General features: G+C 49.9%; 1 protein-coding gene across 1 annotated transcript; it reads left to right on the top strand.

Moving 5' to 3' along the window:
* Positions 1-4,152: 4,152 nt before the first annotated feature.
* Positions 4,153-4,482, top strand: CGCA056_v015156 (uncharacterized protein; the record flags this gene model as incomplete). Its single annotated transcript, XM_037330396.1, has 1 exon — positions 4,153-4,482. One exon carries the CDS (start codon positions 4,153-4,155, stop codon positions 4,480-4,482), a length of 330 nt encoding a protein of 109 aa, XP_037171214.1.
* Between the last annotated feature and the right edge of the window lie 10,083 nt (positions 4,483-14,565).

Below are 14,565 nucleotides of genomic sequence, written 5' to 3'. Positions count from 1 at the left end.
CTCCATAAATAGACGCCAGACGCAAGAGGCATAGGAGCCCGACTTCACCGTCAGTAGCAAGACGTGTGAATAATGAAATGAAGTTGTTGACGTACTGCCAAACCATCTCGTATAGGCCTTCGATGTTGTCCCAGCATTGTCCAAGGCCACTATGGCTCCGTTGGCTAAGATCTTCGCGTGCTCAACTGACTTCTCAATATCTTTGAGTTGCGATGATGAGCATGGCCAGTCGCTTCCTTTAGTCATAGAGACCCAGGACGTCAGCGCTCGCTTGTCATAAGAGGCGAGAAGGCCGCGTTCGGAAGGAGTTAACACGCCAAAGACATGGGAGAAGTTCAACGCAACGAACAAGATGGAGATGACTTTCCGCATGTTGAAGATGAAAGTGCTGGGACTTCTCGCTTGGGTGAGTGGGTGTTGGGCGCTGATACTCGGGTGGAGGAATGATAAAGCAAGCAATACAGTTCGTCCTACTGACCTGGAAACGAATATGCCTGACTGTGGGCTTTATAGATTGCATTTAGGTTGCTCAGCGTGATGAGCAATGGCTGTGGGCAAGAGATTCTCGCTTGTATGCGGTGAAGCCGACATATCGTTATGTGCTTCTTTGGGTTATACAGGGTTAGTATCAGTGACCCCAACCACGCGCCTTTGGAGCTTCCACTCCTGTGGATAGTAGGTAAGAACACATTCAGCTTAGTGTGATGGTCTAGCTTGAAAGACTGCAGTATGTGTCCCACTCGCGCAAGTCCATCATTCCTATGACCTAACAGCGCAATCAACTCAAGGCGGGTCTGCTGGGGGTAATTCATCTTTTTAAAAGGGTTCCGCCACAAAGAAGCAGGGAGTAGTAGCGCATACTTTATGCGGTATCTTCAAAGACCAGACACCAGCTGAATGGGGCAAGCAGGCAATACTAAGCAGTTACCCAACTTCGCATATAGCTATATACGAAGTTGTTATTCTGGTCCCCTACTTACCAGGCGCGCGGACAGCAACATGCCTATATAAAAAGGCAAGACCAAGCCCTTGGGCATTGGGAAACTGGTTATCGACCTTGGGGGAAATCATCATCATCCTCATTCTCGGAGATGGCCCCATTCACGCCCCGCTTTGCAGGGCTCAGCCCAACGTACTCACATCTCTCATCACGCATCGACGGGGCCCACAAATCTTTTCATTCCCTGTTTTCGGGAAAGCTATTTGCGTCGCGAGCTTGGCTTCAGCGAGCGCCGGCGCACGTGCACGCTGATTACAGGCCCCACTACGCCCTTTGTCCTCCCCAAGGAGCGGGCTATTATTCCTTACGAGTCGTTGAGGCTACCTATAGTGGCCCGTCAACCATCCCCCAAATCTTGCCCTGCGCACCTAAATCTGAGATCTCCACTGGACGATATGATCTTATGCACCAGCCTAAAAGGAGTATGTTAAGTATTATCAAACACAGGTTCCGCTAGTATTCTGATTGTATTTCACTGCTAACTTAATAATTACACAGAAACAACCATTAGAACATCTTATTCTTAAAGATCTAAGATGCAGTGCATTATAGCAGTGAGGGAAAGAAAATATAAATAGTACTGTTTTCTTAGTGGCGACTATACATCCAACCACTATTCACTGTTTTTAAGTCTGTTGAAAATAAGTATTAGAGGGTAAAATCTACAAGAACCACCCACAATAAAACTGTCAAATTGGTCATGATAACCTTGAGAGGTGTCAGTCGCTATGAATGTGTCCGCCACTAAGCGACCTGAGAGGAGTTGAGAAGAGTTTTTCTATGGTTATGCCAAACTCTATTGATAAAGGAAAAAGCCCTCACTCTGGACATAAATAGTAGAAGATCTTCTAATTATGGAAGAGTTGGAAGAAAAAAAAAAAAAACCAGAATACACCATCACTATTCCTTTACTACTGCCAATCTAACAAAAACTTCTACCGGTAATGTATCCTTAGTAATCGGCAGGCCTAGTGGGTCGCACCCTGCTCGTTTTTGCGAAGTTTTCGGACCCCCTTGCTATGCCCAACTCCAGCACAGAAAAAAAAGCCCTGATGACGATGCCTTCAGGCCGGTTAACCCCTGTTCTGCACTATGCATCTCCGGTAGTGGAAGTAGCTCCCCAGTAGCTTCGGCCGGCCCGACCGGCTCGACGGCCAGGGGAGGCAAGATGCTAGTACGAGTGTCCGGGACCAATAAAACCTGCACCGTTTGCTCAACAGCAAGCCATGCCGGATAGCTAAATGGCTCTACCTATAGAGGCCTCTCTAAGTGCTGCGGACAAGGAACAAAGGGATAGGGTTTAAGAAGCCAACCGAAGTGGACAGGATACGTAGATGATGAGGTGCATCTTCATTAGATGCTCTGTCTAACTTTTGTCTGTCTGCCCTGGCGTCTATTATATGCACTCCCAGCACCTAGAAACCATCAACCTAGACCAGTGACCATCCCGACAAGGCCAATCGCCTTCAACCGCAGAGCCCAACAGCTGCTTTCGCATCCTCTCTCCCACCGGCCAGTTTGTAACACCCCCTGCACTTTCTCTTTCTATGGCTTCGCTACCATCTCGCAGCCAATGAGCACCCGATTGCCTCGCTCTTCACAGTAGAGGTCGAACATTCGTTATCAACTGCTACCGATCCTCACTTACGGGGAACCCTAGCGGTTGCGCACAACCCTACCTTAACCTTGGATCTAGACCTTTACGGTAACAGGAAACGTTGTCTAGATGGCCGGATACAGAGAACTGGTTTATGAACGAGAGATCTCGTTAGCAACCGTCGTTCTCCTAGCAAGGGTAGATCTGCCCTTGGCCCGCTCCCGGCCTGCGGAAAGCGATCTGCAAGGCACCAGACCGCATCCTGAGAGACCTTCTGAAACTTTGCCTGCCTGCTATACCATCCGCGGCCTCAGCGACGCCGTTAAGTCATAGCCGGTTAACGTGGACGAGTAAATTAACTACGTGTCATTGGCCATGGATGTTGACCAGCATTCTCCATGCGGCCTGAGCGCCCAGGCCGTCAGGTCCGTATCGCTGTTAGTATCCACACCTACAGAGCAAGTGACTGCTCAAGCCGGAGGGCGGGGTTGGACCCGTCTTTTGTGCTACGCGCGATTGGGGTGGCCCTCTCGGCTCTGCCGCGCGGGATCTTTTCGCAGTCTCGGGAATAGCCACCGAGAGATTTTCAGCCTCTTCGACCGGACATGGCTACTTATTGCGCACGGCTTCCATCCTGCTTTGCACCGACGTATTCCAAACCGCCCGCTCCCCGGTAAGCGACACAGCGGGTTTCTTAACTGCTGTCTACCTACTACCAGTCGTCTTTCGAAATGTGGACTCTTGCATCTTGGGGCTGGGCGGTTAGGCTGTCCGTATACTTGTGCTCTTTGCTCTCCTCCAGAGTATCGCAGCTCAGGATCTCGGCCTGAACCTTGACACACATGCCCGAGACAAAGCACAACAAATCGTTTACTCCTCTAAGCTCACCTTCACCCAAGATACTGTAACGCTCTTTAGCAATGACCAACTCTATGAGCTTGCCTCACTGGCTTATAGCCAAATGCAGACCAAGTTTAATGCTGATCGCGTTGGGCCACAGGAGCAGCCCGCTATGATGGCCGTTATGGCCGTCGAGAAGGACGTCTTCATCTCGTCCAGTTGAAGGGAAGCGGCCCTTCTCTGTACAGCCTCGCACCCCAGCATTCCAAACCACGAGTCGTCGCTGCCCTTGACCGGTGCCAAGCCAGACTACAGAGCCAAAAGAAGTCCCAGTAAACAAGAAGCATCGAACCGAGGCCGGCTGTGCGGAGATTTTCGCTGTTCACCAGGTAAGTCCTGCCCCTTCTGCTGCCAGGTCCTTCCCATAGACCAAGGCGCTAATTACCAACTCCTCTATCTAACGCCTCCCAAGTACTATTTAGACAGCGATACCTCCCAGCGAGCCCACAATCACCCGCGCTCCATCCGCGTTGTTTGCCTACGGTAAAGGGGGCCAGACAGGCGTTATAGGCCGTGAGTTTGTGCCTATCCTGCTGTATGTATGTTATATGGGTGACGTCGTGCTAACGGGCTCATTAAACAGCTCAAAACCCTTGCGGTGGCGGTGAAAGTCGTCAACCAAGAGGGTCGCCTAACGTGGGGGTGCAGGCAGTTCATGGCGGACAAAGGGATCACCGTGCCACGGAAGCCCGGCAAGAAAGTCGATATAAGATTGCCACGGCCGTTCCCAACGTTCACGCATAAAACAAATCAGCGTCGTTCCCCACGCTCGCTCGCGGCCCACCCTCAATGCGGGTCCGCGCCGAGGGAGGCGAGTATCCCTACGGGTTCATTGATGCTCCGCAGAACAATCTACCAAGCCAGTAGTCAGCAAATTCTAGATCAGCAGTGGTCTCGCGAAGCGGAGGAGCATGCCGGCCGTAAAAAGACCGAGGGTGGTGGCATGCTGGGTCGCACTAGGTCATATCATCAGCAGCCGAAATAGGCGCCCCGTAACCTGGAGTCTCTTAAAGCTCCTCGATTGAAATCCTTGCCAGCTACGTTTCTTAGAAGGAGGGAGGGCTGCAAGTCGAGCCGCGGGACAGAGGTATCGGGGATAAGTAGTAGGTAGCACGGCACAGAGACACGCAGCGTACAGCCCACCGCATCCACCGAGTTGTAGAATCCGGGAACTATTGTGCCCTCATCTGTCCCCGAATGGATAGCCAGCTGTCCAGCGGATGTGAACCTTACTGACTGTTACTTCGCTATCTCAAATGGGCGTCGCCGTCGTTTCAGCCCTAGTATTTTCATTGTCATCAAGTACCCTCGGTTCGACTCATATCGTCAACGTTTATAGAGCAGAGCTCGTTATATATTAGCACCCGCGTTCTAGAACGGAGGCTCTTCTGCACGTCATTGCTGACTATTTCAATTCCGGCTTCACTGCGACAAATGATCCAGATACTATAGCGTTCTTCGGTCGAGCGTGGGTACCCTCGCGTCGTTCTCGTGCCCAGCAGCAGCGTTAGAGACATGATGATGATACCTTACTGATACTAACAACAGATTGAAGGATTCCTTGGTTTGAGGCTATATGATGATTGTAAACGTTAGTCACAAATTCTATCCATTTCGGTATCTTGGACCGCCCTTCGCCCTACAGACTATGTCAGTGAGCCAGTGCACAACGCAGGTGGCAGGAATCATCGCCAGGCCTGAAGACAACCTTTGGGTCTTGGGTGGTCCCGCTCCATGTTTCCTATTCCGGTAGTTGTAGTGTCGTTGGGACGACGAGATCCGGCCTTCCAGCGTTATGTATTCACCCTTTTACCTCAGACGGCAGGTGCAGATCAAAGCAGGGCGGACCGATCCTGCCTGCCTTCCACACAGGCTTTACACAACCGAACTAATCTGAAATACGTAGGACAATGGTAGGGGCCCAGCTGTTCCCAGCATTCTACGTCGCCTGTTAGCCGTTCCACTCTCCTGGAAACTGCTTGAGCTGCGAGGTCGTGGCTCTAAATAGGGAAGTGACCGCCCCTACCCTGAACAATGAACAGAACTCCCTCCCGCCCGATCTCGTCGGCTGAAGAGCATCCTCGACGATAGGCCCCCTTAGAGGCCGCCTTGTTTCATAAGTGAAACCGTTCTTTGTCAATGTATTATGATCTACAGCTATCGCCATGTACCCTCGTCGTTCCAGTCTTACGTCTGCCGGCCTATAGCAGCCCACATTTTGTGCGTCTAGAGCCTTCTAGGTAGAGGGTTCAGTGCCAACATCATACCATACAGTAGGGAGCTGCGTATGTCGTGGTGTTGAAATCAATTTTAACGTACGTACGAACAGTTATCCTCATGTACACACGTATCCAACAGTCGATCCATACTCAACCCATTTTTCGGCGACAGGTGCTCACCTGCAGCTGTCAACCTACCTCCTGAACTGCACCCTCGGACTTAAACCCTAAATAGAACCTCAAGCCGCCTTGGCCATGCTTCATTCTAGCCAAGACAAACTCCTATACACTTCACTATCTCGTCCCTCCATGGACCATAACACACGCCACACCTATCATCACCATCATTCCTTCTGTATCAGCATCCGGCGTAGACACCGTTCCCTCCCCACGGGCTTTTACTACAAAAGTAAGGCGAGTTACTACTAGAGTCCTAGCATAACGGTCACATACTGAGCATACAACTGTATCTGGCTTCTGCTACTGTAAGTTCTCTAGTTTGAGGGGGTGTTGTGTTTCACACCGACCTAGGTACACTGCAACTCCTACTACAGTGTCGATGCTCCCGCACCGCCCTGGGTCCGCCAAGCCTTTAACGCCACGTAGGATAGCGCCCAGGGCGGCATTCCCAAGGCCCTTTAGGCGGAATTCGATGCGTTGAGCGGCGAGTTTCTGTGCAGAGGAGAGTAATAGGTTGATTTGGTGAGGAAACTGACCCAGCCTGCCCAGGATGGAGCGCTAAGCGTGGGTCCGTTATCGGGCATTTCCCGCCCTCCAGCTTCACATACATACCTACTTAAGTATACATAGACAAACAAACACACAGCTAGTCACAAAACAAGCCATCTAAAGAGATGCCGTACTACCGCATACGATTAAATTAGTTCATCATCTATAGGCTCGCGTCCGTAGCAAAATCAGCACATACATCTATGTCGGTATGCCTTTCCCGCCTTAGTCCCTTAGACCATCTTAGGACAAATCTTATTAGTGTAATACTCAGTTACATCGATCCCAGTTCGGATCCTGTCTAAGTCTAGGACGAACTCTTAGACCTAGAGTTCACCTCAGGGGCATCTGCAACTTGCAAGCGGACAGCATAGCGCCCTAGTAGGCAGGCACGTCCGTCCCCTGCACTCTCCACCATGATGATAGCTAACTTTATGTGATACCCACAGCAAAAGGAGACTAAACAGTGTCCACCCAGTGGTGACCAGCGACATATTAAGACGGGCATGTAACTCCCAACTCATTATATTATGCCCACCTATTAGAAGGCAAAGTAACGCGAGTGAAGTGTAGCCCATGTGTAGTACTTGCCGCCGGCAGTCACGGACACAGTCGCTAGCCTGCCATGAAGTAGTTCCGCGCCGGTTAGTCTCCAAGCATCCCAAACCTTACTCCACACTTGGATCTATCCATCCGCACGTTGCGCCCCCATTCTAAGCTAGGTTTGCGGTGCGCCCTGAACCTTTTCAACGACCCACCCACTAGGAATGGAACGACAATGAGGGGGCAAGCGAGCGCTTAGTAGAAGGAAGAGGTGAGCAAGCTAGGTACACGAAGTTCTAAAGATAGGGTAAAGATAGGGATGCTAATTTCAGAAGCATGCCTTTACAAGAACACTTCTGATGTCCCTATCGAAACGCCTCTTAACCTGGACGACAACCATCTTTTAATACTTATCCTTCGCTAGTATAACTCTTTAACTGAGCTTGTTTCGGGGGGTGGGGGACTCACAACTGGCTCGGAGCATCTCGCTCGCGATCTTCAAAATATCCATCAGAGTGTCCATAGAAGCATCAAGCGTCAATGGCCGGAGAAACAGTAGGTGCGTTCAATGAAAGCACATCTGCTAGTGAACTTCCAACCTGGGACAACTTCTCCAACATGCTAACCCTGTTTGTAGCAAAGGTCCTCTGGGGTGAGAGTTGGAGGACAAGGACAATGTCTCGGGCTATGCTTAAGGGATAGCCTAGCGACATACTATCGCAATAATTCGTGCTCGTCAGCGTCGTCGCTGACAAGCACAGCTGCCACACAACAGTCTTAAGCCACCCGCATGTGACGAAAAGCTCGGCTTGCTGCGACTCGGGGTAGGCGACACATCGGCGAGGCAGTTTGACAGGGCTCCCTGCAGCTGGCACAGCTGCTCATGATCTGGGGGTTCTCGCCGGCTTAACCGTCTGACGTTCCGTATAAGAGTTCCACGCTGTAATGAATTCGGCATCGAAAAGCCGAAGAGGGAGATCAGATCAAGAAAGCCATGCAGGATTTTAGAGTCCGCAAGGAGTGGATCGAAGCGAGGTAGGTTAATTGTGGAATGCAAGGCCAGGGTCTTATGTCGCTGAATCGCGAAAGCACGTTCCGTGACGAAGAGGACCCAAAATGCCCGTCTAGCTTCCCTCGCAACAGACAGGTTGGTCGCCTCCTCGTAAGTGGCTTCTTCATGGTACCTAAGCGTCTGTAGTATAGTTATCGCTTCACGTAGGTAGAACCAAGCCGCATAGTCGTTGCGGGGGCTAGAGTGTGCACAATGCAGCATGAAAGAGGTTTGAACTTGTGCAAGGGACTGGTTGTCCGCGAGGTGACAGAACCGCCTTGATCGCAGCACTTCAGAGACCAAGAAGTCGGCCGAGGGCTCCGAGAGGTCGTAATGGCTGCGCTGACGAGACAACTCTGGCGAATCAGCGGCAGAGGCCGACGACGCGTCACGGTCCGGAGCGACGGTGGCGCAACAGGACACAATAACGCCATAGCATCCGGGGCATTGGGCGAAGTTCCGGATGTACTCTTCTATACGTTCTCGATCTATCATTGGTGTGATGGGATACTTATGCGTCAAGTAGGTGTCGAGAGATTGTCTGATTGTGTGAGTCAACAGTTGAGGCGATGGCTGGAACGTCTCGTCTGTCCCAGCCATGTCCCACTGCACCTTACATGTCGAGCATGTCGAGCACGAGCGAGCAGCGTGTCCATCCGTAGGCTGAACTCTTCCCGCTGAACTGCTGTAGTGCAGATCAGGATTTCGTCCCTTCTGCTGTCGAATATCAGGTCTCTGTCCATATCTCGGCCCTTTAGGTCCCGGTCTCTTTGGAACTGCGTTATATGAGCAAACCACCTTAGCTAAGAGACAGTTAATGCACTGGTGACGCCCGTCGCACCGAATTTTACGGATGTGGCAGGTATCACACGCCTGTCTGATCCTTTTCGTGGCCCGTTTCCTCGGCTTAGACACAGCTTTTAGTGGGGGCATCTCGTCCTATGAACGAGTGTCTCAACCAAAAGGTCTGCGTGATCGCATTTGAACGATGGCGCTAAGGGTTCACTTCCACTATTACGTGCTTTACTATGTTGATGGTGTGCTTAGACCTGGTTTGAAACATTCTATCCCTGTAGGTGGTTTTAGGCTTGCTATATTGGATTCCGGCAGAGGGTCGTTTCTGCAATACTCACTATATCATCTTCGTTTTCAATCCGACTTCTAAGGGTATCTCGTTAAGAAGGGACGGCGGGAACTAATACAAACTAAGGCGTAGAAAGGTGACGAAAAAGGGGGGCAAAGGGGGTGGGCGGGGTTAAAGGGGGGCGACTGAAGACGAAAGGCCTCGCCTATGTATGTGTGTCTCCATCCTAGACCGAGAATAGAGTTTGGGAGGGGGAAATAATAGACGTCCCCACTGCAGCAACGAGCTAGTGCGTAAGATAAGGGACAGGCTCTATTGAGGAAGCCAGTAATTATACACTATTCCTGACGCATTCGGCTTAGGCACCAAGCTAATTCATCCGTTCATCCGGCCACAACTTGCGGGCTTAACGTTGCAAGACTAGAGGCGCGTTATCACCAACCACGCCACCAGGTTGTAGGCATTAGTATCGGTCTTAGGCTCTTGGAGCATAGCTAGCACATATTTCACAAAGATAAAAAAGAAAGAAGGAAGGGAAAAAAAAGAAAAAAGGGAAGCAAAGCAAGGATTGGGGGAAAAGAGCGGTAGGAAGAGTTGCAGGGCAGCTCGCCCGAAATAGCCAGTAAAGTCCGTCGCCTTCTTATTCTCTATTAACCAGCATGCTTCTTCAGTCGGAAACCACACATGGTCCCTAAGATAAGATCATTACACAACAGCTCGACGCGCGCGTATCAGTAGATCACACTCAATCAGCGATATGAATGATAATTATTAGGGGGCCCTGGGGGACTAGCAAAACCGACCCCAGCACGCGCGAGCGAAGGTGGCGGTCGCCACTATAACAATTCAACAGAGGTAAATCTAGCCTCTGTAATCTAAACCAGCTATTATGAAGTTTATGCCTTCCTTGTCATACGGAGAACATGGTTGGTTTATCAGACACATAAGAATATTCTCATGTTTTGTTTATTATTTCAAAATTTATCTTCACTTTAGGTCCAGCCCAGTCTTAGCTACAGACTAAGCGTAGTCTTCTAACTAGATAGAGGTCTAACTAAACTATACTAAAGTTGATGTTCTACCCTAGCTGTGTATTTGCAGATGCTCATGCTAGGAGATCTGATCATGTCGACTTATTGAGAATCGTGTTCAGACCCGCCTTTCAAACCCCTCGCATTCAACATTCCACGTCGCGGGGTTAGCTGCATATCCCTGCAGTTTGGCGCAAAGTACACTAGGAGAAGTCCCGCTCAAAGTTTTCCCGCTATTCTCATAAGGTCTAGCGCCTCCGCCGGCAGTCTGTGTATTGGTTACGAGCTGGCTAGGGCAGCAACTGTGACACAATTGATGATAACATTAATTGTGGTGTTATCATCCCCTGTTCCACACTGAGGTATATAGTTGCAGGCGTTATAGGGACAAACAGCAGCAGGCGTGGCATAGTAGGACACTTGAGGGTAGAAAGAGTGTCTGTTGTTTTGGACACTATGACCCCCACGGCCGTGTCGTCATCCTCGGCGTTGAGCCCGTTTTCCAACAGTCCCACACTCAGTTAGTCACCAGACTGCGGCTAGGAGAGCGTTCATTTTACAAAGCAGGACATCCAGGATATAGCACTAGCTACGTCGTGGTCAACCTATAAAACAACAACAAAACGCATAATTATTGTACTCAAACAAACCAACCTTAACATAGCAGCTGAGAGTAGTGTTTAAAATTACTCATTACTCACTACCTCCGTCCGTAGTATGCCGCATAATCAGCTTTTTGCGGTGTGCCTGCAAACTCGTCCCACCACTAGCATTATCGCTTCGTGCTCGCTATAGGGATCTTCTGGACCCAGGCACTATCAGCCGCCTGGCTTCGACACCACTGACTCCCTCGGTCCAAACCATGTAGATTTGTGTGCTTTGACTTCATACTTTTAAGGCTATCTATAGTGGCACCATGAGCCTCGACCATTGCAGCTTTCCACTGCGCTGTCCCGAAACCTGAGGTCTCCTTCTTCTCACAAGACATACAATCGCCGTAACCTTCAACCCCCCACCGACTAGATAGATACAGTTGTAGATTATGTTCATGAAGTGAAGGGCTGCGCGTTTGTCTACGACTACCACTATCTGGCCTCAAACTAGTAATGTTCCCGTCTCCGCTGCGGTCTTCCGTTATAATTCTGGACAATCTGTTGAACTAGGGTCAAATGGCCAGTAAACCAGCCATCATACTCAGAAATACACCGAGGGAGACGCCTAGGCCAGTCTTCCCTACTCAGCGTTTGTCGCTCCTGGCTACGTCACTGCATGGTGGGGCTGGAAAGCAGGGGCCGGGGGACGTTAGCTAAAAGAGAATCAAGCCTTGCCTGTTGTTAGCGGTGTGGGTAGAAGAGTGCATACGTCGAGGAGATTGTTTTGTTGGATTGATTAATCACGTTATCGTCTTCTAGAGATTCCAGTGATTGTTTCAGAGATTTTGAGAGACATTAGCCGCAATACTTTAACACACTCTTCAAGATGAGATCCTTCCTATCACGTGTCAGAACAGTAAACGTATAAGGAAGGCAAGCGTGTTAACTTCTAAACCATCCCTCTAGCCCTCTCGCCACGGTTACTTCGTCCATCGCTCCAGCGCAGCATAAGCAAGAACGACTCTAATAGGTATTATCCTGTCAAGACTATTGATACGTACTTATTCAGGGGTTCCTGCTAAAGCCATGAAATCTCTTAAGTTCCTCTATCCTACAGCTCTGAATATACCTAACCTTGGTCCTTTGTAGCAGCATCATAGCTAGCTATAGATCTATAGCTTTCCCTGGGCGCCTCAGCCGAGCGCTCTCTGCTGAATTCTAAGAGCCCCCCCCTACAGCCCCCCCTAACCCGCCTGCCCGCTGTTATACCTTGATAACAACCGCGGTATTCTCACGCGTTCTAAGGACTAGGACCTTTCATTAAGCTAGTAACAGGAGGTTGGATGTTACATAGAGGCATTAGTCTTGCAGCAGACAGGCATTCTAATACGTAAGGTATAATCAATAGTGTTAACATGAGCGGGGTTTAATCATCCAACTTAAACGAACGGAGGAGCGGACTGAAAAGTCAGCTCTGTAAGTAGTCTAGCTTATGCTTAGGCTATTGTATCGCTAGGAACTAACTTAACCACGCAAACCAATAACGCAAGTATATATGGAGACTACGATATTAATGATATTCTCTATCGCAAAACGGCTTGTCTCAAGCTATAGCCGTATATTACAAGCTAAGACAAAGTTGTGTGCTCTGTTCAGAAGGTGAAGGCTATATAAGTATTGCCACACACGCAGCCGATACAGTCCAAAACAGCTTATACAGGCTACGCCGACGTTCTTCGTAGACGATCCTTTAGATAGACGAAACGACAGTAACATCAAGAGGCCCATCCAAGCATCTAAGTAAAGTAGCTCATTGGACAAACTGTAATCACATTCGTCCAATGCTGGACAGCGCTGCCGCAAGTGCAATAAAGTCAATTTTGCCCCTCATACTTGTTAACTTGTTGATTTTCCCCCTGGGATTTGATTGTTGGTTAACTTGCGAGTTAGTCAATTACAGCAAGGTCTTACCTACTCCGTCTTCCAGCTAGTAGAAAGACACATATTCTAGTCCCCATCCCCCTTTCTCCGTATCGATTAGTGGAGCAATGCCTTCCTTAAGTAACATCTAGTCCAAAGCCTTATAGCAAGTTTCTTGCTATTGTTGCTATTGTTGCTGATGTTGTTACTATTACACAGGCTATGACGCCCCTCTGCCTTCAAGCACCACTTGCGAATCGCTTACTTATCTAACTATATGCTTCCTAATAGAGCAGCGGATGGGATACGTCCAACCGAAGGGCTGGAGGTACCACGACGGGAGGCAGGACTTCTCGGGGGCACCTATTTATATTAAACCCAAGGTAGTAAGTGAGACCCCTACCCCTATCAACGGGAGACTCGCTGCTCTGAAACAGAAGAGCGGACATCTAACATCAAAACATATATTCATAAGCCCTAATCCGGCAGAATATCCTACCTGGGCCGTCAGCACGTCCTGTATATACACTTGCTCTCATGCCCCCTAGAGAAAGTGTACCTAGGCTGCTTCTATCATATGTCTTTTGGGTTTTAGGATGTTGATATTAATGCGTCGTTGAGGGGAGATTTATAGAGCCATACCACGATGGCGCCTCAGTTGTCTCATGAAAGCTAGACATCGAACTGTGGAAACCTGAATAGCGGGTTGAGATTGGAAATCCTCCCTCCACTTCACTAGTGAAGAACAGAGCCCCCTAGCCTGCCTGGGAGGTGTTATCAAGCGCTAGCCATAATAAGTCATTATAGCATCATCTCTATGCCCTGCGCCGTCTGCAGAGATGGGTAAATAGCTCGTTCCTACTCCGAGAAGGGGTTCATCGGACCATTGGAACCTGAATGGGGAGGGGGGTGGGGCCTTCGAGACCGTGGTGTGGAGGGCCTGTTCACCTACCCACAATTACTGGACCAATCTTTCAGACGGGACCTGCTAAACCGACCGGGCCGCTCGGCCGTCAGCTGTCACACCTATCCAGCGTGGTTCGCGACTAGCGCGCAGCACTCCCCACCCTTCCCTCGCTCCGGATCCCGCTGGCGGTGCTGTGCCTTGGCACTCCCCGCAGGACTGCTCCGGCTGGAGATGACCGAGACCCCGGCGCATCCTCATCACCTCACCCCAAACCACGCAGCTGTGGGTCTAGACCTCAGCAGGTGGATACTGTAGTTTTGTAGTTACAGAGTCGTATTCGACCGGGCCAGGTTGCAAGATAGCGGGAATCAGGTGCAGAATATCTCCCTTAACAGCCGAGAAGGAGATTGGAGGATACATTGTCGGCAATTGCTTATGGTCGGCCACCCATGTCGTCGGTTTAGAGTTTCGGCTTCGCGTTTTCACCATCTATCCAAGGGGCCAGTGCGGCGGTGCCTGCATGTCTGGCCTGATTAAGCACGACATCCCTGATCCCTCCCTAGCCCTACTCCGTACCCACCCTCTGAGGCGTTCCTACTCCTGGCCAAACGTCCACAATGAGTGATAGTATCATTGAGTGGGGTCTACAAAGACAGGGGGTAGGATTCATTGAGATCTTGGAGAGAAGCATTCACTGAGCGTTCTGCGCCCGAACGGCACTAATGATAAATGCAATTGAAGCTGCTAGCGAGGTACCTATTGATCCCGAAGTTCCGGCCTATAGATGGATGGTTTAATTGAATTGAGAAAGGGTTTGGAGAGATCTAATTAGACCATTTCCCATGGTTCATATTGAACCACCCCAGAGCTAACAACTTCCAACTCGTCCTTACGTAAGCATCCCAGTATAGCTCCTATGATCGAGACAACACAAACGTCCGCCCATTTCCATGCCATCTAATGATAGTAAAACCCTATCCCAACAGTAACT

The sequence above is a fragment of the Colletotrichum aenigma genome (genome assembly GCF_013390185.1).
Source record: "Colletotrichum aenigma strain Cg56 chromosome Unknown KSG_Cg56_contig46, whole genome shotgun sequence".
Lineage (NCBI taxonomy): Eukaryota > Fungi > Ascomycota > Sordariomycetes > Glomerellales > Glomerellaceae > Colletotrichum > Colletotrichum aenigma.
The sequence above is the reverse complement of the archived record's forward strand: the minus strand, read 5'-3'. Positions and strand labels throughout refer to the sequence as shown.